Below are 27,703 nucleotides of genomic sequence, written 5' to 3'. Positions count from 1 at the left end.
GGAAATAGAAGGAGAAGAAGAAAGGATGTGACGTAGCTGTAGTTGACGTGAAATGGCGACTATCGTGCGTTAGTCAAAACAGGGACAAGCTCAAACACAGAGCAGGACATAGAAAACTTGTGAATTATCAACCGCTTTGTTATCTGTTGGATCTTACCAAGGTAAACAAGTTATTGATTTTCATCTTTTCATATACTTCTTTCACTTCCAAGTTACTCAGCTTGTAAACAGCTAGGTTAGCTAACGAAAGAGCTTCTGTTATAAAGGTTTATAATTTGAAACACTGATGGGAGAGCTATGTAGGAGCATATTCAGGACAGGTATGTAGGTACTACTAAACGCGTCGCTGTGTTACACGGTTGTACGAAAAGCTTAATATAAGGTATATTCCTTTTTTGCAGGTTCAGCCATGACCGAGCAGGCAACTGACGTCGTTGGCGTCGGCGTCAGCTCGGAGGGCATCGTGGGCCTGGATGAGCCCAAGAAGATGACCAGGGAGGACTGGAGGAAGAAGAAGGAGCTGGAGGAGCAGAGGAAGCTGGGAAACGCTCCAGCTGAGGTGGACGAGGAGGGAAAGTAAGTGTATGTCCGCGCAGAGAGTGGGTCTTCAGAATATCTGAGGAAATGCTCCAAAAACAAGCAAGCAAGCAAGCACAAACCTCCTCAGACACCATTCACACAGTGCTTCCCAATCAAAGAAATAAAATACAATACAGCCACGTAGGGCTAAAATACATCAAAGATAAAACGCCAAATAAAAAACAATAAAAACAGACTTGGGACATAAGCTTAAACATGCCAACCGATGTCTAAACAGATAAATTAATAATAATTTATACTGTTTATTGATCCCCAGTGGGGAATTACATAATCCTAACAACATCATTAAGGTTATTTTATTCAGACATGACAAAGTTTCTCCAAAAGCTACAGAAGGCATTAAACAACCATGCCCCTTTTTATTGACATATTTACAATAAAGCTTCTGTTGATATAGTAATTTGGCCCACTTGTGCTGGTTCTTTTCTTTTCCAGGGACATAAACCCTCACATCCCACAGTATATTTCATCGGTGCCATGGTACATCGACCCATCCAAAAGGCCCACTTTAAAGCATCAGAGGCCACAAGATGAAAATGAGGCACAATACTCATCCATTGGAGAGTGGTACAAGAGAGGCGTGCAAGAGGTCAGTGTATATTGATTATTTACTGTCATTACAAATAAACTTGAAAGTTAAAAGCTAAAAAAAAATATTCTCCAAACAGAATGCTGTCACCACGAAATTTCGTAAGGGTGCTTGTGAAAACTGTGGTGCCATAACACACAAGAAGAAGGACTGCTTGGAGGTAATACGCAAGCAATTTTTCATATTCAGTAAAAATTTCACTTTCACACATTTTATTATCCTGTACATTAAAAAAAATGCTGTATCTGTCATAAATGATGTAAACCTGATTTCGCTTTTGTCTTAACAGCGACCCAGAAAAGTTGGGGCCAAGTACACAGGCACCAGCATAGCTCCAGATGAACACAGCCAGTTACAGCTTGACTTGGACTACGATGGGAAGCGAGATCGCTGGAACGGGTATGACCCTGAGGATCATCAGCGCATCGTGGAAGAGTACGCCAAAGTAGATCTGGTAAGCAGTCCAGGGATATTAATTGTAGCTTTATTTAACTCTGGAGTAGGCCTGCACAATTACTTTGATTAAAATTGCGATCTTGATTCACCCCTGTTTACTATTTAATTTTTAAATAACTGATTTGTTTTTTATGAGTATGATTATCATTTAATTTTACAAGCCAACTACATCAAATGTTACTATTTCTGAGAGTTTTAAACATAGACTGTATAAAATAGGTTTTGAACTGCTCCCAAGCTCTGCAATGCTCTCCCTTCTCCTCATTGAAGCCTTTCAGGCTTGTGGTGATGCTCAATGTGCTATAAAAAAAATAATCTGTTTAGTACTTCTGTTTTGTTTTGTCATGTTTCATGTGTGCAATAAACATTACACTTTGTGATGGAAAAACAATCGTGGCAGAGAATTGATATCGATTCTAAGATTTAAAAGAAATTGTGATTCATATTTTTCCTTTAATCGTGCAGGCCTAGTCTGGAGTGTTCAGTTGGTTTGTTAAGAAAAATAACCTGTTAAGCACATGAAGCAGACTTACTTTTATAATAGTATTATTACTGTTTTTAATGCATAACTTGAAGGCAGATGACAGATTACATTTCACATCAATTGTATTTTCTATGATTTCACATGACAAGTAAATAAATAAATTGATTGATTTCTGTCTCCCAGGCCAAAAGGACACTGAAGGCACACAAGCTTCAGGATGAGTTGGCCTCTGGAAAACTGGACCACGCTGTAAGTGTGCATTGTTGTGTTGATTTAAAAGATAAAAGCCTTTTGTCTACAAGACTAACCTTTTTAATTCTATAAACCATTTCTCTGCAGGAGCGGGAACACGACAGTGAGGATGAGGATGAGGATAAATATGCAGACGACATTGACATGCCTGGTCAGAACTTTGACTCCAAGAGACGAATCACTGTTAGAAATCTGCGTATCAGAGAAGACACCGCCAAAGTAAGGGACACATTTGGAAATATATATATATTTCATATTTGCAGCTACAATGTCTGTCTTACCTGTCTGAGATGACTTAACCATGTTTGGTGGCCTCGAATGTCCACTGTCAAAGCTGTTGATTTTGGTAAGAGGTGTGGTCATTTTACCAACTCCAATTTATCTGAACTTCTCATGTCTGTTTCTTACAGTATTTGAGGAATTTGGATCCAAATTCAGCATATTACGATCCAAAGACTCGAGCAATGAGAGAGAACCCCTACTCCAACACTGGCATGAACCCTGACGAGTAAGTCGTTGTAAATGAGTTTCCTGATGGCTCAAAAAATGTCATTATCTGACACTGAAATAACTCTTACACTGTTTTTGTCTGACAGGGTTGGGTACGCTGGGGACAACTTTGCTCGCTATAGTGGGGCCACCGTCACCATGGCTCAAACACAGTGTAAGTCACCAAGCTATTTTCCAGCTCTTTTCAGCCCGTCGCCACCCCCACGCTCCGGTTTTGGAATTTCTTGACTTAGCAAAATCCGAGTTATGGGACTTTCTGTTTCTCTAAGTGTATTTTTACTACTGCAGTGACAGCGGAGTTCATCTCTGGGATTATTAGTACATCAGTGATTTAAAAGTCCTGTTGGTAGCATCCAATCCCCTGTGCTTGAATAAAAATGTGTTTTCAAACTATATGGCATTTACACAGAAGCTTCAAGTGTTTATGCTGTCAAGATAAGACAAGAGGCTCCCGTTGTGTGTTTTAGTCATATCAAAACAGCCATCAAAACAGATTTGAGCAAGTTCAAGAAAGGAAATATGGCACAGAAACACATACGAACACTAAACAAAAGTAGTGTTACCCTTGACATGTCATAACTTACATAACAGCAACATTTAATTTAAAGGCTACAGCGCTATAGTGATATATTTAGGTTTTAAGTTGTTCAAGTTAAAGGTCCCATGGCATGAACATTTTACTTGAAGGTTTTTTGACATTAATATGCGATCCCCCAGCCTGCCTTTGGTCCCCCAGTGGCTAGAAATGGCCATAGGTGTAAACCAAGCCCTGGGTATCCTGCTCTGCCTTTGAGAAAATTAAAGCTCAGATGGGCCGATCTGGAATCTTGCTTAAGGAGCAAGGTTACCTTTCCTCTCTCTGCTTTGCCCGTCCAGAGAATTTGGCCCACCCATGAGAGAGGAGAGAGAGAGAGAGAGAGGGGGAGGAGGAGGAGAAGAGAGAGAGAGAGGAGGAGAGAGGAGAGAGAGGAGACGAGAGACGAGGAGAGGAGAGAGAGAGAGAGAGAGAGAGAGAGAGAGAGAGAGATATCATGGCTTTCAAACTAGCAAAGTGTTGCATGACTGTAAAGGTTATAGGAAAATGGCAGGATTGGTTAGTTTTGCAATAAATGGTAAATCTGATACATTCTTTGCTCTCACACATCCAAATCCCATTCCCTCTCAAGCAGTTATGTAGCAGGTATTAGAACTGTGCCTCGTAAATAATTTTTGATAATAATAATAAATTGTCAACGCTTAATCTTGTGACAGTGTTTGCCTGGGAGGCCTATGAGAGAGGCTCTGAGGTGCATCTGCAGGCTGACCCCACCAAGCTGGAGCTGCTCCACCGCTCCTTTAAGGTCAAGAAGGAGGACTTCAAGGAGAAACAGAGGGACAGCATTCTAGAGAAGGTACTGGTTTTTCTTAGCAGCAGCGGATCCAGCTGCCGATTCTTAAAGTCTTAAATTAGCTTTTCAGAATTTAAACTCATAAAATGAAGAATTCTTCTTATCATAGTAGGTCTTAACTGTTGAGGTGATGCAGTTACATGAGAAATACATTCCTTATTGTTTTTCACACTGTTGCCAAAATTTACAATTCCAAGCAAATTTGAATTTAAAATAAAGTTCTTAATTAAAATGTTACATTGTTTTTTTTTTAGCACTCTATTATATAATGACACTATAACAGTGGGACACAGTTCATTGCATTTGCCATTCATTTGATTACTTGATGACGTTTTGCAATGATTGTTAAATGGAGATACAAAAATACCTTTTGCTTTTGTGTGTGACAATTAGTATGGTGGTGAAGAGCACTTGGATGCCCCGCCACGGGAGCTGCTGTTGGCCCAGACGGAGGACTACGTGGAGTACTCTCGACATGGTGCTGTGCTGAAGGGGCTCGAGAAGGCCGTGGCTCGCTCCAAGTATGAGGAGGATGTGCTCATCAACAACCACACTGTGAGGATGGCAGGAAACACTGAAAAAACATCTTGCTAAATTCTGTTCTGTGTGTTTGTGTTCTAAAACAACTTCTCCTGTCCCTAGTGTATTTGGGGCTCTTTCTGGAAGGATGGCTTCTGGGGATACAAGTGTTGTCACTCCATGGTCAAACAGAGTTATTGCACAGGAGAGACTGGAATTGGAATTGTAAGTACATGTTGTGTTCAAAGGCTCTGTTTGACACACACATCAGTTTCTGTAACTAAAATGTTTGTAAGTTACATTCTCTTTTTGTTCTCTTCATAACCTAAAGAACTACACAGACTGTGTTCCATTTGAAGAGGGACTGATGGAGCCACAGGAGGAAGAAGAGCCCAAGTCCCTGCTGGAAGTAAGCGATTCAAGTCTTTAAATCCTAGCAGTCCCCGGTAATGATCATATGGATGTTTTTGTTGTCAGAGTAAATGTAGGTCTAATAGCATGTTCATTTGTCAATGTTTTTAACCCCTAGATGCATCGAGATAAAATGATGAAAGAGAAGAAGAAGAAAAAGAAGAGCAAGAAGAACAAGAAGCACGGCTCTGACGGCAGCGATTCCGAAGATGAAGAGAAGAAGAAGAAAGAGAAGCTGAAGAAGGTAGTTATTTTTTGTTGTTTTTAGATGGCCAACAGGGGTTCTGTGTTTATCTGATTGGCTGATTGCACTGCAAAACCCCTCCACTCCCCCCCCCCCCCCCCCCCCCAGGCACTAGAAGCTGAGGACAAGTGGGTGAAGCACATCGAGAAAAATGCAGGTGGACGAGAGGGAGAGCCGTACAACAGCTTGCAGGAAGTGAAGGCGCCACTGAGGAAGGGTTGAGGCCTTCCGCAGAAACGCTGCCGGGAAGATGACCCATGGCTCCCTCTTAGGACAGTGGCAGCTGACTCTCCTCAGACCTTTACCAGAGCTGGTCGGGGGGGGGGGGGGGGGGGACATGTCTCAACTCGCCTCTTGTTAAACGTGCAGCATGAGGCTTCTGTTTGGTTACCAATGTGACTGAAACTGTGTACAGTGTTTTGTTAATTTTATTTTTTTAATACTTTTTTGTTTTTGATGCCACAGGTTGATAGAAAAGTAAAAAATTACAAATTTCTTAGATTTTAGAGCCTGCTTCGGTCTCTGTCATTTGAGGAACGTAACTGTTTTGAGTGGGATTAATGCATCATTTTTATAATAAATATATATTCGCCAGAATACTTTATCTTGTGTAAAAGGTTCCATTTAAAAAAAATATATATATCATATTCACATTTCATTAACGTTGTTGTAAATGTTAACTTAGACATATGAAATTACTCATCTCTTCAATGGTCAATGATATATAGAGAAGTATAAAAATTATATGACCGTAACTGAAAGAAGAAATTGAATAATTTTTAATAGGGCTGGGCGATATGGAGAAAATAAGATTGTAATATTCTTGTCCTAATACCTCAATGTTGATATTGTGGCATATTATAGGGTAGACAATTGGTGCTCTAACAACATAGCTTCACAATGAGATTTAAGATGAATAATCTTCAGTAATGTAGATGGAATGACTAAGTGGGTAAAGGTAAAAGTAATAGAGCTAGAGCAGTCTGGTTACACAAACAATGACATCACTTTACTGTAATGCAGCAACATTTAACCCATTTATGATCTAACAATTTCCAAAATGTAAGACTATATCTAGTCTCATATCACAATGTCACAATATTGATATATTGCCTAGCCCTAACTTCCGTACAGATTCTCTTGCTATGACTTGCAAGGAGTAGAGCTTGTTAGCTGAAGTGGATCAAAGAATGCATTCTGTTTTATATTGCTACATAAAATACATTGGAGGCAAATCTAGAAATGTTTTTTCATACATAGACCGTTAATATTAATATATACACAGTCTATGGTCTCATACAATGTTTTCGAGATCACTTCCTTTTACTATTTAATACTTTTACCACTGTTACACAATTGAAAACAGCTATAAAGCTAAACACTACAGTCTACAGTAAAGTGTGTGCAGGTCAAGTATGAGCTGATTTTTGTGTGATCACGTCTTCTTTTTTGTTGTTGCTAAGAATGTTTAATAGAAACCTGCAACAACACCCAGTTATGTAATTTCTGTTCACATGGTTACAGTTATAAGAGGGAATACATTAGATTTCTTTAGACAAGGCACTGCCTCACCAAGCAGCTGGAACATTTTTATCTGTGTTTTGGCTTTGCATCACAGCCATAAACACAAACACATCTGGTCATTTTATACACTTATATACTCCAGACCGCCTTGTTCTGTTTGACTTGGAACTTCAACATTGTTTCAGAAAGTGTTTTTAAAAATGCAGCAAAGTTATAACTGTATTATGATTATATATAACAAAACCTTCATGGCTTTGTTTTTTTTTTTTATCATGTCCGTTATGTAACATCCTATTTTTTCCCACAGTTTGAGTTTGTGAGCGAGTGATGCGTCACCACTTCAGCTGTACTCCACTGCTGCACTGACTTGAATGTAATGACTTCACGGTGAAAGTATTTGTTGGCTGTGTAGGCCCTACTTGCAAAACAGGGTGGATATCGTGGACTGTGATTCACTGGGCCGCACATTTGTCTGCAGCTCTTCTCTTGAAGAATGCTATCTCACCTGATTATTGGAAAATTGTGAAGGAAAGTTTGTGCACTCGTGCAGAAAAAGAACTTGGATAGAGCTGAGCATGGGTCATAATTTCTCAACTGGTGAGTTCTTTCTCTGTTTTTGAAACATCTGATACACTCCCTTTGCAAGAACATGCTGTAATATGCATTCTTTGCTTTTGATTTAACTACCATACAGTATGTCTCATTGAGAACTGAGTCATACCATGAAACTGGTTACACCATTAAGATTTTTTCATCAGATTCTAGCTGTAGATAGTACGCATGGAGCCGCAACCACTACCCACACACTTTTTTGGGGGCAGATTTCTGTTTAATAATGTATACTTTGTTAATCCCGCACAAGGAAATTACAGTTTACACTCTGTTGTTATCACACACATTACACACAGGCCTGAACTACACACACATGCTCAGTACCTATACCTAATGGATAGATGTCAGAGTGGGGGGGGGGCTACCCATAGAAAGGCACCCCGAGCAGTTGGGGGTTTGGTACCTTGCTCAAGAGCACCATGGCAGTGCCCAGGAGATGAACTGCCACCTCTCCAGCTACCAGTCGTACCACCGTACTTTGGTCCATACGGGCCTTGACCAGCGACCCTCTGGTTCCAAGCCAACTCTCTACGGACTGAGCTATTTTAATCATCTTATTGTGACTATTTTACAAAACTGAAACACATTTGTAGTTGTGAACAATTACTTCCCCTCGTCTTCTCATGGCTCCACAGTGACCACCATGCTCCAGATGTGTGTCATGCTGTGTTGGGTGTCAGTTGTCTTCTCCCAAACAAATTCCTTGCCCAAGAAAGGTCGCAACATCACCATCCACTCCTCCCAGCTGGTCTGCAGTCTGCCAGGCCCAGCAGGGCCTGACGGGAACCCCGGAGCCCCTGGATCACCAGGGGCCATGGGCCCCATGGGGCCCCCAGGGAAGGATGGCCCAGATGGGGAGGATGGAGAGAAGGGAGAAAAGGGAGATGGAGGTAGTTATTGACTGACTCTCTTCTTCTTTAACGCAAACCCCGATGTTCTGTTTGGGCAAGTGGAGACCCTGGGCCCACAGCACACCTGACATGGTCTTATCAACTTGATACTTTTCAACTTTTACTAGTTTATTGCTACTACTATTACAGTAGTTTTTACACAGCATTGCTTCTCCCGAATCTAAAATCTATATATCTATTAAGTCTATTTGGATTTCTGTTGTTAGAGTTTGGGAACTGTTTGTTAAAAGGACGTCTCACAGGGAATTGGACCTGTTGGTTGACCCCTAATATCAGTAACATCACAATGTAGGATAACATACTCTACATTTCTTTGGATGTGAATGACTTTTTGACAAACAAAAATTACATGTATTCTTTAATGCCCAGCCCATGTGACACATGCATCACAAAATAGTAATAATAATAATAACAATAATAATAATACTTAATGGTCATAGCCTATATTGTAATTTTCCATATACTGACTGGGAATACATCAAATATATTTATTTTTAAGTACAGCAGTGGGGTATTTGGGACCCTAAAATTAAGGAAGTTTAGCCACTGTCACCAAAACAAAGGTAAATGCATGTTAATTACCTATATAAGGGGCAATAAGTTCCGTCAAGGCAAATGATAAACTGTGATGTATAAAGTCGGATTAGGGAGCTCATCTGGGCTCTTCTGAGCTTTTGTTTTGAAAAGTAATGCTTATTATGCATGTATAATTACAATTCCTTATTATGCCTGTAAAATTACAAGCATACTGTCATCATTTCCAGGTGATCCAGGGAGGACAGGGAACCCAGGCAAGCCAGGTGTGAAAGGGCGTGAAGGTGTCATCGGCAAGGCTGGACCTCGAGGACTGAAGGGGCCACGAGGAGCACCAGGGGTAGCTGGAAAACGAGGACAAAAAGGAGAGCTGGGTGATGTGGGCCAGCCAGGAGATCAAGGAGGGTGTAATTGTGGCAGTGCGGCCCGGTCAGCCTTCTCTGTGGCGGTGACAAAGAGCTACCCTAAAGAGGGATTGCCCATCCGCTTCAGCCGGATTCTGCTGAATGAGGGGAATCACTACAACGCCAGCAGTGGGAAGTTTGTTTGTGAGGTCCCTGGGGTCTATTATTTCACATATGATATCACTCTGGCAAATAAGCACCTGGCCATTGGGCTGGTCCTCAATGGACAGTACAAGATTAAGACATTTGATGCAAACACAGGGAACCACGATGTGGCATCTGGTTCTACTGTTCTCCACCTGCAGCAGTCAGACCAGGTGTGGCTTCAGATCTTCTACTCGGAGCAGAATGGACTCTTCTTTGACCCTTTCTGGACAGACAGCACCTTCACTGGCTTTCTTATCTATGCTGACCAGGACTATCTCGCTGAGGCTGATAGAAAAGCTAATGCTAAAGATGACAGTTAATCCTGATATATCTTTATTTTATTTTAATAATTTACCCAATTCTGATATCAAAATGTTAAGAACACTTGAAAAGATTGCTCCAGGTGGTCTATAGTGACTTTATGTTGTTTAACTAGTTCTGCCACCAGGGGGCACACAAGGAAAGAAAAGTCAACCACAGTGGGGGGAGGGGGAGGGTTGTGTGGTGGTCTATGTTGTGTTTTAGCTGCAACATCCTTTATGGTGCTATGATTCTGACAATCTTATTTTTGAAATTTCTCCAATAAGAATGATTTGCACTCCTCTGGTTTGTTTAGATTGATCGTTGACTGAACGTTTTTAAATGCACACAGACAACATGTACTTATACTTGGCAGTGAAATTAATATCTTGTTAAATTCATTTTACAATAGGCCAAAGTGTATTACTGTGCACACAACATGTGTATGTTTGCCATGTCATGCCTTATTTACTTGATCCTGCAATTACTACATTTTTAACGTACAGTGATGCATTTAACATTTGCCCAATGGCTAAAATGTTCTGCAATCAAGTTATTTCTTAATTTTCATTCTTTCCACATCACACTTGCATAAGTTGTATGTTGAATCGTGATTAGCTTCCAAACTAGTTGCAATGCCATAAATTCATGCACCATTCAACAGATGAATGTGAAAAGAGCTTTCTATGCCAAATGCATACACTTCATTCTGCACAGTTTAAGTCAAACATTCAAGTGAGTTAAGAATAAACTATACACATATTGGAGTGGACCTTAAACAACTCATTAGACGGATCAAATATTGCATCTCACTGGTTATTAATGATGGATATAGAAGCATTGTAGAACATGGATAAAAAGTAATTTAAAGAAGAAATGGACTAATTTTTTTTTTTTTCTATTTGCATCATTTGGATAATAATTTAAAACTTTTCATTCTACTACTCATTGTTGTAACCTTCATGTATTTGGTTAGCATTGTATAAAATTACCTATTAGCCTGTCCAAAACTGTAAACTGGGTTGCTATGAGAAAAGGGCATTTTTGACTAGCGGTCAAAAACAATCAATCAAACTTTTTCTACAGAATCTTGGTTCTGCTGAAAAGTGTGATATAATTATGCTAAGCTAAATACCAAAAGTTATATAATCAATAATAACATAACGAATAAATAATGAAATAGAGATAAAAGATTAAAAAAAAAATTTACACATAGTAGGCTTCAAAAATAAAAATGAAACGTTTTCTGAACATGTGCGAGTGTTTGTAGTTTTGACACTGACCTTTAAAGGACTACAACTCCCAGGTTGGAGGACGGCCCTTCACGTCGAGCGCACGAGCCTCGCACCGCAACAGCAGCAGCTGGTGCAACCCGAGGACGTTACTTTGTTACAGCGGAGCTACCGGGAGAGAAAACGACGGAGCTAAACCTCTCGGAAAAGTGTAAACAGTTGGGTGAATACGGCTCAACGAAACGCCTGTTGCCGGGATTAGGCGATGGGAGCTGTTTGATGAAATTGCCAGTGGATTTGGACGTTACGTTTTTTGCCGGAAAAAAAAGGTCTTTCTCAAAGTTGAGCCGAAGAGGAGTTCAGGATGTCGGGCTGAGACAAAGGGGTCTGGGGGGCATTCCCGTCGGAGCGGTGAGTGGCACATGTAGCTAGCTAATAACCACCGAGATGAAAAGTTGACCAGTTTGTCGCCGTGTTGGAGAAATGAAGAGTTTAGTGTTTAGTTTTAAAGCAATGTGTTGTTTCTGTTTTAACGAGGCGAGTATTTGTGCTCTGTGGGCAGTTAACTTGTGTATCCCCTGTTTGGCCGCTGTCTCGTGGTGAAGACGCTTTTAAAATGATAACCAAAGTGTGAGATTTGTAGTTGGCCTATTTGTCGTTGAAGGTGAACTACCACGAGAACACTGGCATTAGTGAAAGGAGGCTATGATTCATTTGACCTACAGCGTGGTCGAGCGGGCATTTAACTGAGCCATTTAAATTTCCGAGCAGAGAAAATGGCCTATGCAGGGAAACAGACCTCTGCTGTGGGATTACTAAGGTGTCCAAAAACTCAAAACGACTGTATTTCTCAACAGATGACTGTTTTTGATCGCCTTACTTTACTTGTCAGTAGAAACAGACGCATCTGGCTGTTTGATTAAATCATATAATCCATTAAAATAAGAAAATGTGTAGACTAACTTTAATTTAACTTCACCCTCCCTTGTATCAGATGGTTGTTTCGAAAATGTTACATTAAGTTATTCTCGCCTCTCTCAGCCCAGCAAGCCACCCACGTCTCAAAGTTTTGTAACTTTTTTTTTTTTTTTAATATAATTTTGGGCACGTGTGTCTTGGCAGGTAAAACTTGATTCCTGAAACCTCCTCTGGATGGGAAAGATGGAGAGGGAGTTGCAATGGTGGAAAGGACAGCTAGCTGCAGATATCCATCAATCGCTCCGCATCAAGGTGAGTGTTACTATTAGAGCATTAAGGGGAATCTGGTGTTTTGTTGATGGTAACCCTGTTTTTTGTGTGATTGATTGACAAAGCCTGACATTTACATTGAGAAAACAATAAGTCTGTGTAGCCTTTTCATCCTCCAACAACCCAAGAACTACAGTGTGTTGCACTGTATATTATGATTTAAAACAATCAGGCAATTGATGACTACTTCAGTCAAAAAATGGCCTTTTTTTCTTTTTTTTCTTCTCTGTCTTATCATAATAAATTAAATATCTTTGGGTTTTTGACTGTTGGTCAGACAAAACAAAACGCTTGAAAAAGTAAAAATGGAACTGATGAGGGAAATGTGTAACATTTTAAAGACCAGTAGATTATTATGAAAATAATTTTATATTGCAGCCTTTTGCAGTCAATATATTGATACAAAATGGAGAGAATTTTTTTGGTGCTATTTATTGACATTTTAGTGATTAAGACCAACAAGCCTGCGCTGATATTCCACAGCAGCATATTATACACTGCACAGTGTATTCAAAGTTGGAGAGAAATTATAATTACATGTTACTGTTGTCTATTTTAACATGATCTAAATTAGATTACATGGAGGAGTTAAGGCTCATTAATTGAAAATGTCTTAATTAACCTCGAAGCGTGATCATATTTCTTCCCATGTGTCACTTTAATGGAGACATCTGTCATTCGACTGGCATCTTTGGACTGGGAATCTGCTGCCAGCGTCACGCTGGGGGAGATGAATACAGATCAGGTTTTAGATATCAGGTACCGGTGATTGCATAAATGTGTAGACTGAGGACTGTAGTGGGTCAGATCTTTGTGAGCCCTACATATGATTCATTCATTTACACACAGTTTACTCATGCTGGACAGAGTGTGACTCAGAGTGAGACATCAATTAGACTGAAAATCTGCAAGCAGAGCTGGAAACTAAACAACACACCCACTCTTTTCTTATATACTATAATGAGAGAGAGATAGTCAGGTCTAATGTTAGGCTTGATTGCCCTATATCAGCTTTTTGGTAAAATCCAAAGTAACAGGCTTTACCACAGTATGATGCAATGCCCTCATCGTAAAGGCTGTAAAGTTGTGTATGGTGAATTGAGAAATGCTTGAGACTTGAACAAATTAGATTGCATTGCTTTATTTAGGCACCTGTAACAGCCAACATGCCGTATGTTTGTCTCTGTTTTAACACACAGGTCTGTCAGACCATTTAAGAACAGTGTGTTTTTCCAGCTTCTCATTATCTTTTGATTGTGCAACTCACGATTATGGCTAGAACTAATGATTATTTTCGTTATTGATTAATCTTCTGATTACTTCCTTGACTAATTGTTGGAGCTCTGCTCACGATGCTTAAAGATACATTTCCAGAAGGACAATCTTTTCTTGTCTCAGACATATAAAGGCTTGATTTCCCCCCTTCTACGAGCTTACGTTCACTTCTTAACATAACAGCAGTGTCCTGGTGCTCTATTAAAGACTGAACTATTTGTATTTAAGGAATAAATTAGAAAGCTCTCAGACCCAATCACAGTCTTATTATTACAACAAACGTTTGATTATCAAATAATCATAATCATCATCAAAAATCATTTAATTCATTTGTCAAGTAAAAAATGCCTAAGGTTTACTTGATCCTGCTTCTCGAATGTAAATGTCTTCTGCATTTCTCTGATCTACTTGGCTGTAAATTGTTATGTTTTAGTGTTGGTCTACTGTTGGACAAAAGAATAGGCCAGCAACTAATTATTTTAAATACCGATTTTTTTTTTTTTAATTTTTTTTTTTTCTGGATTAAACAATTTATCATTTGGTTTGATAAAATCTTTTGATGACTGCATGTTTTCAGATGTGGGTAAGCTGAAAGCACAGTAGGAACATTTCATGGAAAGGAATGGTGAAATGAGTGTCAGAGCTGTGTGTAAAAAGGCCTTCACACAGTATTCACATTTCCTGCATGGCGCCTGCTCCCCCATGGTCTCATCCAGCCTTAATGACGTTTGCTGCAGTGGTAGTGCCCTGATGTGGGAGATAGCTGTGGTGTGTAGCATGTGGCAAATTATCAGACATGCAAATCAGGCGGAGGCAGCTGTGGAATCCTTAATTATGGTGCGGGTCCCCCACAAAGGCACCTTCTCCACCCCACACAGAACCCCCCGCAGCCCCTCCAGACTCCAGCAGCCCCCGCACCCTTCACATCCACCCCCATTCTCCTGCTGCCCTTGTACCCCCAGACAGACAGATGGACCAGAGGCTGAAGCAGTGGGAGGAGAGGAGAGTTTGGGGAGTATGGGTGGTATGGTTGGTTGTGGCACCGGGGGTGGAGAGGCTATATGTGGATTTGGGAGGGGGTTACTGTTTATTTTAAAATGCCATTGAAGTGTCAGTCTGAGCATCAGTGCTGTTTTAGTTCAGCTCAAAATGTTATTTTTGCTTAAACTTAAAAGGGAAAAGTGTGACATTGTAACATTTTAAGTGTTGAAGGTAGCATGCGTTTCCAAGTTCCTTTTCTGAAACGCGTCATGAGTTAAAGCCACATTGGAACTGTTTAAGCCAGCCGAAAGTCAGGGATGTTCCTAAACTATAGTCCTGACATGATGTGGATGTTTTCTGTATTTTCTCTCTCATATAAGGACCCCTCACTGTTTGAATTCAAGGAGATTAATATAGCAATCCGTAATCTCTTATTAAATCCAATCCAAAAGCCCTTGTTTTTTCTCCGATTCACAGAGAGCAAAAAACATTTTTGTTGTTGTTGATATAAGCAGCTTAAAGACAGATCAAGTATGTGCTGTAAGTTTGCACTTTCAGAACTAAATGTTAGTTTCTCACTCTGAGGTACATTTTAAAACTGGATCCTTTTGCTCTCCTGTTTTCTGTATTTGATTGTAAAGATACCCAAGGCTTATTCAATGCTAATGCCCCCAAGTGTCTTCCTTTCTGCTTGAAACACATGCAGCTAATTGAACATGAATAGGAGATGTGCTAGGGGTGAAACCTACTCCTATCTACTACTCAACCTCTACTGGAGGACCCATGCCCCCCCACCAAACACACACACGACTACCCTCAGCCCATTGCTCAGAGAACCCTGTAATGACCCAAATTAGCTCCTCTTCTTTGCAGCGATGGTGAATTAAATGAAATTGAAATGAGGCTGAAGCATAATCAAGATTTTTTTGTCGGTAAATGGGCTTTTATTCCCTGAGTATTTTTAGACACATCAGCTCCCCTGACAGCAGTTAAACCCAGTCAGCAGGATACATGCATGGCTCACTGTTATTATGCATATACTTTACAACTCCTTCATTTCTCCACTGCTTCTTCCTTCACTGCTTCTTCCTTGCTTCTCTCCCCTTCCCCCCCATCATTTGCGTCTTCCTTCACGCCTCTTCTCTTTTCCCCCTCCAGGAGCTGAAGCTGCCGGTCTACCGAGCCCACTCTCCGCAGATTGGCATGCGGCGGTACTTTGCAGACTTGTTGGCCATTCTGAGTAATCGCTACCAGCTATGCCCTACAGCGCGTCACCTAGCCGTCTACCTACTGGACTTGTTCATGGACCACTATGATGTGGCTGTCAAGCAGCTCTATGTCATCGCCCTCTCCTGTCTGCTCCTAGCTAGTAAGTCTGTTTTCTAGCTTTCCACCTTGTCCCCTAAATCCATCTGACAGTTGTTTTGCTTGACAAGAAGAAACATGATTAGGTGGTTTTTAAATAAATGTTCGTAAGACTCAGATGTGTTTAAACTGATATATTGGAAACTTAATTTCTTTTATCTAAACTTAAATCTACTACAGAGATAACTTTACTAAGAAAATATTTTGTGTTTCATCTTAAGAAAGCAGTGTATTTTTTTTTCCTGTAAATTTATAGAAAAGAAATACTCAGTTTTTTTGCAGAAGGGCAACATTGGAAATTGTCTGTACTAAGCAAGATATTGTGGCTGTGGTTTATGCACAGATGGCACAAGGTGAAATACTTCCTGCAACAAGGCTAATTTAAGTTATACTCCAGAGACCATGATGGCATTTTGTCTTTCAGCTCTACTTTTCAGACTGATCTTTTAGCCTTTGTTGACAGTTAACTGTAGCTGCAATGTTGGTTTGAAAAACACAAAACAAGGTTTCTATTGTGGAAGGATGAGTGTCTCATTGTTTTAGGAGAAACTGGGATTACTCGTGTGTCTACAGAACTACATGTATTGATACTGGCTGCAACGACATGTCTGGGGCTGCTGTGTGTGTGTGTGTGTGTGTGTGTGTCCCATTCAGTCACTTAGAGATGAATAGTATCACACATGCCAAGGTCTAAATGTCCTTTAATCAAATCTGTGATTTCTTTTTTTTTTTCTACCCCTCTGTCATTGAAAATGTGATTTGTTGCAGAGGACAGCTTCCCCACTCATACAAATCCATTTTGTCTTCAGGCTAATTCTCTAATGGCTCTTTTCTCTGTGATCAGCTTGAAGTTTTCAGACCTTGGTTGGCATAATGCTGAATAAGACATTTTAGGTTCCAATTAACTAAAGGGAAACGCACAGTTTAAGATGAAATATGGTCAATGCCTAAAAACTAAAAAGACATGTAGCCACGCCCCTAAAACATCCCCTGCTTTGTCAATTTTAAAATAAATGGGACCCTAATTTACAAAATGAACATTATGCTCTATTGAAGAAGACTTAAAACTAGTAATTAAGGCAGTAAACACGTCATGAAAATGTTTGAGGTAATAAATTAAGTGATAAGTAGGGTCTTTTCCCATAGTCTTCTATAGAAACTGACTTATTTTTGCAGCCAGTGGAGTCGCGTCTCTAGTAGTAGCGTATGGGAGGAGCTTGGAGGATAGACAGGATAGGGAAGTTGGAAAGTAATGACAGACGGACTAAGGAAATGGGATTTGTTAACAAAAATGTAAATAAGGACATATTACCCAGAGTACAGAAGCCCTCTGTTGACATTATACATTACTGTTTATTAGATATCCTTACAACCAGCCTTATCTTTAAAATTGCTGTCTGATTGGAGATATACTTGGTGATTGCACAGTGCAGCTTTAAAACATTTAAATTACAGTTTTGGATTTAAATTCCCTTTCAAGACTGATGACTGCTTGATGTTATTCTTTGCTTTGCTTGTGAGTGGTTCTGCAGAAGTGATAACTAGTAACCAACAATAATGATTCTCTGCTGTGTGTGTTCTGTGTAAAGCAGGTATGGAACTCATTCGGCCCCTGCTGATGCATGGTGCAGGTTGTGGTAGTTATTAGTGTCTCTCTGTGTCTGTCTTGTGATTAACAGACTGTGAGGTTTTCTGTACATTAGTGCAGCCCTTGGTATCATGGGTAATTAGACTAATGATGCCGTCTAAGTGGGAGTCTGGAATAGGGCCCGCTCACTTGGGAGGGCTCTGTGTATGCATGCATGTGTGTGTATTCGTAGTCGCGCACAGGCCATGTTTGCAATCAGACTAGTCTCTGTGGTGGGATAAATTTGAATATGAGACTTGAAAGGTTTTATTTAAAAGCAATCTCATGAGAATCCAGGAATAGCTTTGACAGTTTGTTCGAGTGTTATAAATATTATAAAGCCAAACTGGACAGAGGTTCTTCTGTTCTTTAATAGATTAATCTGGGTTTCTATTGCATCTTTTGATTGTGGCTCAGTTAGTCAGGCTCTCTTCTCTTCTGCCTCTGACTTCTCCAGGACTCTAGTGAGTCTCTGCCATGATTGATGAAGGCTTGAAAGGGGGTTTGATTCAAAGTTGTCTTGGGTTTTTATCTGTCCTGAGGTGCTTTGGAATCTGGCCTAGTTATTGAACGGCCTCCCCAGGTCCAACTGCCTGCCTTTGACAGGCACATACATTGTTTTCTTTAAAAAAGGATTCTACTTTCTGCACTTGGTTAATTAATCACTACCTTTTTGTGCCTCTCAGCAGTCACTGCTTAATCCTGTTACTCTTTTTTGTGTGTGTGGAGGTGTGTGTGTGTGTGTGTGTGTGTGTGTGTGTGTGTGTGTGTGTGTGTGTGGGTGTGTGTGTGTGTGTGTGTGTGTGTGTGTGTGTGTGTGTGTGTGTGTGTGTGTGTGTGTGGGTGTGTGTGTGTGTGTGTGTGTGTGTGTGTGTGTGTGTGTGTGTGTGTGTGTGGTGGGTGTGTGTGTGTGTGTGTGGGTGTGTGTGTGTGGTGGTGTGGTGGTGTGTGTGGGTTCGTTAGGATCATCTCTTAATTTGCAGGAATGAGATAATAGTCAGTTTTTCAGTGTTATTGGCTGCTGTGTTATTTAGAGACCTCGCCTTTTTTACACCAGTAACTCCAAGAAACCAAAATAATGTGAATTTCCCCCAAACTTAGTTTCTATTGTGTTACATTCCATGAAGTCCTGCAGTTATCACATCCGTCTTCCTGGCAGGTCAGGGTCCCTGAAGTCAGAGCTCTGCATGCTGCAGCTATTTGTTATGGTAAATGACATCATGGACAGGCCTCTGTTGCCAGCTAGTAAACTTGGTCATGGTCATGTTTTACTCTTCATTTATATATTTAGATTTAAGTTTGTTGTTTGGCACTTGATTATGATCATTCAATGCTTGGTGTATTTCTGCAGCATGTTCTTGTTGAAACTTGATTTGAAACTTGATTTAATCGATTTTGTTCAGTGAAGGCTCTCTAACCAAAAACTAAAAGCGCATAAACGCACAAGAAGCTCAGTTATATTGACAACGCAGTGTACTTAAATAGGCCTCGGAGCCCGGGGGTTGGGAGGAACTGTGTGCTAAGGGGCACCTGCCATATGCTCTCCGACTCAGGCCTCAAACAAAAGCCCATCAATGCAAGCAGGACAGCCAGCCAGGCTACCAGACCCTTCCCAGAGAGGGGGAGGTGCGCAGAGGCTGAGGGGTGGAGGTTGGGGTGTGTGTGTGTGTGTGTGGTGGAGATTTGCTGTGAGCTAATATTGCTAAAGGAGGAGATGGTTGCTGTGGAAACCTTGCGGTGAACTCAATCTATGATTTTCTTTTTTTTGTGTGTGATTATCTAAGAAACATTCACATTAAGGAAAACATTGCAGAATTGCCCATTGAAAAGGGCACTGCTTTACACCAACCATTTAACCGACTGGGCTCTGGCAGTGTCCTTTTACATTTCGCCGCTGGCTCTGTTTTCCCTTCGTTCTCTCACCTTGTCAGGGACAGCCAGTCCTGGGACAGGGCGGCCAGTAAAAGCAGCCCCATATCCCTGGGGGGTTGGGAAATGAGTGGAGCGATACTTCAAAGGCAGGTTGGCTGCTGATGTTAAACAGGGTAGAAAGGGAGGGAGAGGTAGTGGCCTGCAAAATGGGACATGTTAGAACTGAACCACCCAGCAGGGTGCCCTGAAATGTAGATTAGTGGGGAACCCACATCCCCCTTTATCCCTCTCAGAGGTTTGACAATAATTTTGATTGAACTGTTGTCATGTGGGGCTCCCATAATTAAAGAAATTATGTAAAGATGTATAGATGGGTTTGAAAAAGTTAATATTATTCATTACCATTAGATGCTACCAAGGCACCAGTTCACTTTTTGTGTTCTGGTGTGTAATTGTAATGTGTGAATCAAGTCATATTTCGTATTTTGTTGTGTAATGCCTGAGGCTCTGTTTGCCCATACACACTCCCTGTGTCAGCCCATCTCACCCATACGGCAAGGCGTTTCACACCCCCAGTCATTGGATTCCCCCAAAACACACCACACACACATAAATACACAGGGCTGGGTTTCTAATTCACCCAGGCATTAGCATCAGGGGTCAAGGGTCAGCCCGGGTCTACATTGTGAGAACTGTTGGGGCCAGGGGTGGAAACACGGAGATTCTGCGATGTGCTGTGAACAATTTCACACTCCCAATGAAAGATGAACCTGCATATAAAAGTTTAAACAGCAGAGGAAATTCCTCCATGGCTGTCAAGTCAAGGAGAAAAAGAGGTAAACAATGAAGAAGAAATGTAAGATGGCTTTAAGTGTTTTTTTTCCACTTAACTCTTTATTAGCAAGATAGTGTCTATTTTAAATAACAGTATATTTTTTTATTTTCACATATTGGATTAATTTGTGGCTTCACTACAATGTGCTCATTTTGAGTCTTTGATGTCACTTTTTCCAATTTTGCTTCCAGTTATGATTCTTGTTTCAAAAAATGTTAGCTTTTCCATTTGGAAAATGGAGTCAACAATTACTAGCCACTGGTGCTGTGTTACGTGTGGTAACCCAAACTGTCTGAAAGCATAAAATTGATTGTGCTCACTATACGTTTACATTTTTATATTTTAATGGAGGACTGATCAAAATGGACTAGAATTACATGACATCTTCAAACTGAAGAGCAACAGAAATGGAGGCCTTTGTCTCTGTGTGAGAATGCAGCTCTCAGGTTTCTTGCCCCTATCACTCTAAATCCCTCCCCACCTCCACCTCTTCCCCAAACAGCACACCTGAGAGGAGACCCTGCATCCCGACCTTACCTCTCCCTAACCCCTGACCTCTTAACTTCTTGTTTGCTTGGCCTTTTCACATCATCGCCGTCACCTGCGGGTGCCATTAGAAAGGATAGTTGTTCTTTCAGTTGCAGTGTATGGAAAGGTAGTTGGTGTAGATAAAAAGGAAGCTGTTTTTTCTTCTTCTTCATCAGTCTCTTTCCTGCTCGCTGACTTAAGATAGGATCATTTAGCCGCCTGCATTCCAGTTAGACTGAACTCACAGGAGAGGAATGCACCATCTTCTCTCAGGCCACATTCACCTTGACAACAGCAAAATAATACAAGAGGCTGGATTGGTGTTTTTTGATCCAAGGTATCAGTGAGAAGATCAAACACAATCAGGAAGTTTAATGGCTTACCAAACACCGATACACTAAATGAAGGTTTATATTTGTTTGAGGTAGGATTGTACATGTGTACTTGTGATGCAAAAAGTAAAATAGCACAGTAGTACAGTACAACTAAAATTGGTACGTCCACTTTCATGTTTATGGTTGACGAGTGCAGTATGTGGAAAATGTCTGTAACACTAAGTACTGAAAACTATCAAATCTTTTTTTATGTATGTATTCTTGGAGCAGATATTTCCTAATCTAAATAATAAATCAGCTAATATCATTCTGCATTCAGGCAATGTTTGGAATTTGACCAACAAAAATTCTTTATTAAATTTGGCATAAATGGCTGGGGACAAAGTGTTCTGTAGTTTGTTCCTCAAACTTTAAGTATTGAATAGAATTATGTTGCTTTCAGTACATAAAGTCTTATCACTACAGCTGAAAAACAATCGGCAGCCATTTTTATAACTGATTTTATCATTTTTTTTTTAAAGGTTTATTTTGTAAGTATTCTTTCAGGTTTCATCCCTCTGTGGTGGACCCGTTGCTGTGCTAACTCATTTGAGTGAGACCACTGTTTTGTCATACAAGCTGTGATACACACAGGAGTTCTTTTTACAGTAAGTCAAACTGGTTTGTGGCTCTAATCATACTGTACTAGGTCCTTCTGAAGTTGCTTTATTTTTTGTTTTCAAAGCTTTTGGACATCCCATGTCTCGTGTGCCTGGTCACCCACAGTAGTAAACCAGAGGAGTAATCACAGAGCACAATGAGGAGATTGACTTGCTCAGTGTCTCTCAAGATCAAAGAGGCTGGGGTTGTGTGGGGATTGGGGGCATTGATGGTGTTTTATGGCAGCGTCTGTGTGGACATAGCAGTCTAGTAGCAGACAGAGTACTGATCTACAGGATATGAGGGTGAAAGAATGGGGCAAGTGTGGACTGGGCTGTGGAAAGGCCCTGGTGGGTGTAATCAGCCTGTTTCACAGTGCTTCCTGTTCTGCTGGAGAGATCCCATTATTGCCTCTCTGCTAATTAACCCTCTGGCCTATTGGGCTGCAGATCCCCCACACCCCTTCCCATCATGCTCTCTCAACCATTCCCTCTCTCTTCCTCTCTCCTGCCCTGCCTAATGGTGGGTCGCAACATTAGTGGTAAAACTCGCACTCAGTAGGAAGACACCCCTCTCACTGGGACATGGGTGTAAAGAGGTAAATGAGGTCCATGAAAGACACTGCAGACAATTGTTGCTTGAAGTATCCACTTATAACTCCAGCTCGGAAGAGCCAATAAAGCCCCTACTTTTAATGTTTGGTTGCCATGGTTTCAGATCAGAAGCCCAAATAAACGCCAACAGAAGTGTTGTTGTGATTTCCAACTGGAGGCATATTTCTACAAAGCTGATACACAAATAAAAATTCTACATAGTGGATATAATAGCAAGTAATTAAACAAAGACTAAGTGGCAAAGTGGCACTTTGTCAGCAGGCAGTAGTGTATGCAGTGTTTTCCCTAGGTTTGTGAAAGACTTAGGTGCACTTATTTGGGTATTAATTTTAGTAGTAATACTTTACTTTGCATCCCCCGTTTCAGCAATTATAAACAGTATATACACATTTAACGAATGATTAATAACATACCACAATGTCATTGTAAAAGGTTATGGGGAAAGTGTTTATTAATGTAAAGTATTTGTTAGCAATTATAACCTTAAAAAGTTGATTCACTAAATTGGATTTGGAAAAGCTTTTGCAGGATAAGCTGACATAGCAAACATTCAGCACGTGAGCGATCAGCTGCTTTGTTGTAGGCGCCGAGTGTCTTCGTCTCTGAATATCAGGAAACATGACCAATACAAGCTGACATTAAAGAACAGTTCAAACTTACCATATCAAAACAAATTCCTGAAGAACACTCCATTTTTCTCTCTTCTATATATGGGTTAGATTACTTCCCAGTCTGCAACCTCTACTTCTTCTACTGTTTTCACCAGCGGATTACAGCCATGCATAGCCTATAGCGCCAACTTCTGAAATTTCTATTCCTTCTTTGCGTCATTTTCAATGTTCACTTAGCTTTGCTTGACAATTTAATGTAAACAGCTGGTGTAACCTTATCAAGAATAGTTGTCAAATGTTTTATCTAAACAATCTGTCTGTATATCATTGTTGTGTTCTCAAATATTTATATCGGCCTAAAAAAATCCAGAAAAGGCCGAGCTATAATTATCTGTTACTTTGTGAGTCTACCAGTCCCCACATCGTCCTACTAAAAGCTGTGTGTAGTTAAGGCACATGCTTTTTAGAGGTAACATGACACCTTCTCGCCCTCATTCTTTAAGTTTGAGCAGAGGAGGCCTGTTGGACCCATGGATTAAAGGCAAAGTCACCCCTTTTCATTGGTCACATGGACCTCTGAGGCCTTGTGGCTGTTGCCATGGAAAAGAGGATGTCTTGGGATGGGGAGGGGGCTCACCATAATGGCACTGCTGTAATGTCTGGAGTGAGAGAAACAGAAAAACAGTGATCTAGCTGACTGTTTTGTTTCATAGAAAGTGTGGCTTGTATAATCCACAGTAAGTGGCCCTACACTCAGTAAGCCTATAGTGATTTTTCCCTATTAGTGTAATAGCTTAGCTTTATAGCCAGATGTTCAGTAGTAGTTGACGTAATTGCTAATGCTTAGCAGGCGCTTGTTAGGTTTTTGTGCAAAGCTGGAGTAAAGCTCTTTAGTGCTGACCAAAAACCTGCTCCATGTGGCTACAGGTGATAATTATCATTGTATCGTTGTATTGATCTATTATCACTCCACATCAAGATGACTGGTTTGAACTTCGGCTCTGAACATACACTATTTTCTGTTGAAATGTTCCTTGCTCTTTTTTTTTTCTAAAGCTAGTTCATCCATTTCAGGTGATTTCATTTTTTAATTATTGGATCTTTGAAAGAGATGAAGTTCTGCAGGTGGTTGCCAATTTGGCTAATTTAAATAATTGTTGTTAATAAGTGTGACCCAAGTGGCTATGATTTACAGTAAATTATTAAATAAATTAAAAGTTACCATACAATAATTATTTACAATTACTAAATAAGTTAAATAAATTAGCTGCAAGTATTGATTACTTTTTTTAATTAATCCATTAATTGTGTATTAAATGTAAGTGAAAATGCCTGTTACAATTTCCCAGTGCCTAAGGTGACGGGGAAACGTTTTTTTTTGTATGACCCAGAGTCTAAAACCCCCAATTTTTCACTTTTTAAAGATATACAGAGTAAAGTGGCTCTCACATTTGAGGAACTGGAATATGTGCCATTTTTGCTTGATAATTGACCTAAATAATACATTGTATATACAATTTTTTTGGATTGTTTTATCTCTGTAAAAATAAATTTTAATGGGAAGTCTGTCTTTTCTTGTCTCCTCAAACAGTCATTATATATGAATTGCACTAAACACTGTTTAGTAACCTCACTGCATTTCTTCCTTAATTTCCAGGTAAATTTGAGGAGAAGGAGGACCGCGTTCCCAAACTGGAGCAGCTGAACTCTCTGGGATTTATGTGCAGCCTGAACCTGGTTCTCAACAAGAAGGATCTGATCAAAATGGAGCTTCTGCTCCTCGAGACCTTTGGCTGGAACCTGTGCATGCCCACACCTGCCCACTTTATTGACTACTACCTCCATGTCTCGGTGCAGGAGGGCGACCTATACAACGGCTGGCCCCTCTCCTCCCTCTCCAAGACCAAGGCTTTCATGGACAAATACACTCACTACTTTCTGGAAGTCTCATTGCAAGGTGGGTTTGCGAGGGGAAATGTGAACTGGACTTTGCTTCAATGTTTGTTCCAGAGGTGTTGGATAGGAATTTATTAGCTTGGTGGTGTAAGTTGCATCAAATAATTTACTAAACTCTTGTCTCTGGGTTTTTCTAGACCATGCCTTCCTGAGTTTCCGACCATCCCAGGTTGCGGCTGCATGCGTGGCAGCATCTCGTATTTGCCTTCAGATTTCCCCAAGCTGGACGACTGCTCTGCATCTACTAACAGGGTACACCTGGGACCACCTCACCCAGTGCATTGAGCTCATGCTGCTGTAAGTCCAGCATGCACGCACACACACACACACGCATGCACGCACACGCACACACACACGTGTCAAGTAGAGAGAAAGTTGAAACAAAGAACCAGGCCGGCAGACACACCTTTTGAACTGTAGTGGACAACTCATGGTAGATGACATTAAGGCCCCTAACTCTATATTTTTGGTTGCCATGGTTTTGGATTATGAGATAGCTGTGCTTAAACCAAAGGAGGCTTATGTTTGTACCGTCTGACAAAGCCTGTCCCTCTAATAATCCTAGCTGATTAGCCTCAGTGCTCTGCAAATTGACAACTGTAATTAAGTTGAAAATTTTTTGGTCAGGGGCTGTGTGTTTATTTGTGTGCATGTTTAAGTGGAATAAAAAGGATTGGTACGGACCAATGTCTCTGCCCCATTAATGGGCTTTTCTACGCAGTCATCTTTTACTTTGCTCTCTCCCTGCAATGCAAGGATGGTTTTAGTTCTAATTCAGTCTTTTTACGTGTGTACCTTTTCTTTCAACAGTGCTCATGACAATGACGTTAAGGAGGCCAACAAGACCAAATCCATTCCTCCTCATCGGCCCTCCTCTCTGCAGTCTCATCCCCAGACCTCTCTCCTGTCTCCAGTGTCAGCCATCCAGAGACCAGCGTCTTCCTCCTCCTCCACCTCCTCCACACCACAGCTGCTCTTTCAGCCGGACGCCTTCACACACCTTTCCCAGCATTCCCCCTCCCTGTCCCAGCTGCAGGCGCTAGCTGACTCCCAGGCTTTGGGGCCTATGGTGAACATGTCTCAGGACTTCCTTCAGAGTCACAGGATGGGTCTCCTAACAGCGACTCCTTCCATGACTCCTGGGGTTGGGTTCCCCTCATACCCAACCCTGACCACTGGTCTCCAGCCGGGGACTCGTGCGCTGCCGCTCCAGGGCCCCATTTCTGTGCAGATGGCCCTTGCTGGAGAGCCACGCCACTGTCTGAGTATGGCCTACAGTGGGGGCTATCTGGGGGCTCATCACACTTTCACAGCAGGTTGCTTTGACAGGTGACGCCAGGAGACGGAGAGAGAAGACAAACCCTTGCGGGAGTGCACTGCTATGCTTCCGACCCAATTCCCTACCCCGAAATATCCTTTTACAGACCTCCTCTCTCTCTCCGTCAGCTCTGCAACTTCCTCAGCTTGTCCAACTCCCCCCACCCTCACACAGAGACGCCTCAAACGCAAGCAGAGATCCAAAGGCAAGACAGACCCGGTGGAAGTTATCACACTGTCATGACAAAGGCTCCTCCACCTTGAAATACTGAGGCATTGCAAAAATGTTATTGCCATATTCTGAACTGGTTTTATAAATCTGTTATTATGATCATCACTGTGGATGAGATGAAAGCAGCAGTGTGATCTAACACCCACCTCATTCAGTGCCTGTTCTCAGTCGTGTGATAACTGAGACAATTTTAGAAGTGCACAGTACACAAAGTATGAGTGATGAGGATATCTTGCTGCTTGACATGATTTTCTTTTTTTTTATTATTATTTCTAATTCCAAAAATTGAACTCTTTTTTTTTATTAGAGAGGAAAATTTGGCTGGTGTTTTTCTTGAGCCACCATTTGAGAGAGAGAGAGAGAGAGAGAGAGAGAGAGACTTATCGCTGCCTTTCAGTTGTGAGCGTTAGCAAGCATTGATCTAACTCCTGTAGTCTCTGTTGGAGCTGAAGGGCCCCTCTGGGAATTCCTCACCAGATAAACCCTCGGAGGGGACGAAGAATTAATTGTTTTGAGCACAGCAGGTGAAGTCCGCAGCTGTAACGCTTCTGCTGTGTTTCGTTTTTTCCTTTCCTCCTCTCTGCCCTCGTCATCTCTTCCCTCCCATCTCCAAAGTCGAGCCTTGTGGCAGAGCCATCACACACCCGGGTGAAAATGTGTTTGTCTGGCAGCTGCAGGCTCTGTCATACTAAAGTTTTAATTTCAGTGTCCCCGGCACCACTCAAAGAATTGAACACAAACGGATGTGACTGGACCAGCATGGTGAAGGAGACGTGGACGTTGTTAGTCTATTGTACATATGAATTGCTGCTGCCTTCTTATGAACTGTTGGTTCTGTGTCTGTGTTAATGACTCCAATGTTTACATGAACCACTAAGTATCAGGGACTTGAACAAGATTACTTGAATATGATGCCATTGAAACATGCCATAGCTTTTATTTATGATGACCTGTTTCTTTCCTTTTTCATTTTTGTTTGATATATTGTAGCTTTTTATACCAACTTAGAAACGCACCCTTGATTACTTATGGTTTTCTTTGTCCCTGTTCATAGAAATTGTTTATTCAGGCTCAGGTTTCAAGGCTGAAACTAGCAGCCTTCCCATTATTCTGTGCTATTATGCTTTAAAGTGGATGCTATTGCAGCATCT

General features: G+C 41.0%; 3 protein-coding genes and 1 long non-coding RNA gene across 4 annotated transcripts; 3 read left to right on the top strand and 1 right to left on the bottom strand.

Moving 5' to 3' along the window:
- slu7 (SLU7 homolog, splicing factor) lies at positions 1–6,052 on the top strand. The gene is made up of 15 exons (XM_032528074.1): positions 1–161; positions 402–576; positions 1,036–1,189; positions 1,269–1,349; positions 1,479–1,643; positions 2,313–2,378; positions 2,469–2,600; positions 2,792–2,889; positions 2,978–3,045; positions 4,143–4,282; positions 4,673–4,834; positions 4,922–5,023; positions 5,130–5,207; positions 5,328–5,453; positions 5,562–6,052. The coding sequence occupies exons 2-15, from the start codon at positions 410–412 to the stop codon at positions 5,673–5,675; spliced, it is 1,653 nt and encodes a 550-aa protein (XP_032383965.1). The 5' UTR covers positions 1–161; positions 402–409; the 3' UTR covers positions 5,676–6,052.
- On the bottom strand, positions 2,666–17,166 carry LOC116696862 (uncharacterized). The gene is made up of 3 exons (XR_004333849.1): positions 16,951–17,166; positions 12,650–12,655; positions 2,666–2,675 (listed from the first exon to the last, which is right to left on the bottom strand). It is a non-coding gene; the product is annotated as an uncharacterized LOC116696862 (long non-coding RNA).
- Positions 7,292–10,188, top strand: c1qtnf2 (C1q and TNF related 2). Its single transcript, XM_032528076.1, has 3 exons — positions 7,292–7,574; positions 8,225–8,479; positions 9,265–10,188. The coding sequence occupies exons 1-3, from the start codon at positions 7,553–7,555 to the stop codon at positions 9,903–9,905; spliced, it is 918 nt and encodes a 305-aa protein (XP_032383967.1). The 5' UTR covers positions 7,292–7,552; the 3' UTR covers positions 9,906–10,188.
- ccnjl (cyclin J-like) lies at positions 11,170–27,703 on the top strand (the record flags this gene model as incomplete). Its single annotated transcript, XM_032528075.1, is given in 6 exon segments — positions 11,170–11,528; positions 12,240–12,347; positions 15,780–15,990; positions 24,705–25,004; positions 25,141–25,300; positions 25,814–27,703. Coding segments are annotated over 5 exon segments (1,272 nt in total). The 5' UTR covers positions 11,170–11,528; positions 12,240–12,269.

Source organism: Etheostoma spectabile, chromosome 10, assembly GCF_008692095.1.
Source record: "Etheostoma spectabile isolate EspeVRDwgs_2016 chromosome 10, UIUC_Espe_1.0, whole genome shotgun sequence".
Classification (NCBI taxonomy): domain Eukaryota; kingdom Metazoa; phylum Chordata; class Actinopteri; order Perciformes; family Percidae; genus Etheostoma; species Etheostoma spectabile.
This window is presented reverse-complemented; position numbering and strand designations above follow the sequence as displayed.

What these genes read in the sequence shown, in the direction of transcription:
- slu7 (XM_032528074.1), top strand. Translation starts at nt 410, where the DNA reads ATGACCGAGCAGGCAACTGACGTCGTTGGCGTCGGCGTCAGCTCGGAG. An exon ending in CACCATGGCTCAAACACAGT is followed by an intron (nt 3,046 to 4,142) that starts GTAAGTCACCAA and finishes ATCTTGTGACAG; the next exon opens with TGTTTGCCTGGGAGGCCTAT. An exon ending in GAGAGACTGGAATTGGAATT is followed by an intron (nt 5,024 to 5,129) that starts GTAAGTACATGT and finishes CATAACCTAAAG; the next exon opens with AACTACACAGACTGTGTTCC.
- c1qtnf2 (XM_032528076.1), top strand. Translation starts at nt 7,553, where the DNA reads ATGGGTCATAATTTCTCAACTG. An exon ending in GGGTCATAATTTCTCAACTG is followed by an intron (nt 7,575 to 8,224) that starts GTGAGTTCTTTC and finishes ATGGCTCCACAG; the next exon opens with TGACCACCATGCTCCAGATG. An exon ending in GGGAGAAAAGGGAGATGGAG is followed by an intron (nt 8,480 to 9,264) that starts GTAGTTATTGAC and finishes CATCATTTCCAG; the next exon opens with GTGATCCAGGGAGGACAGGG.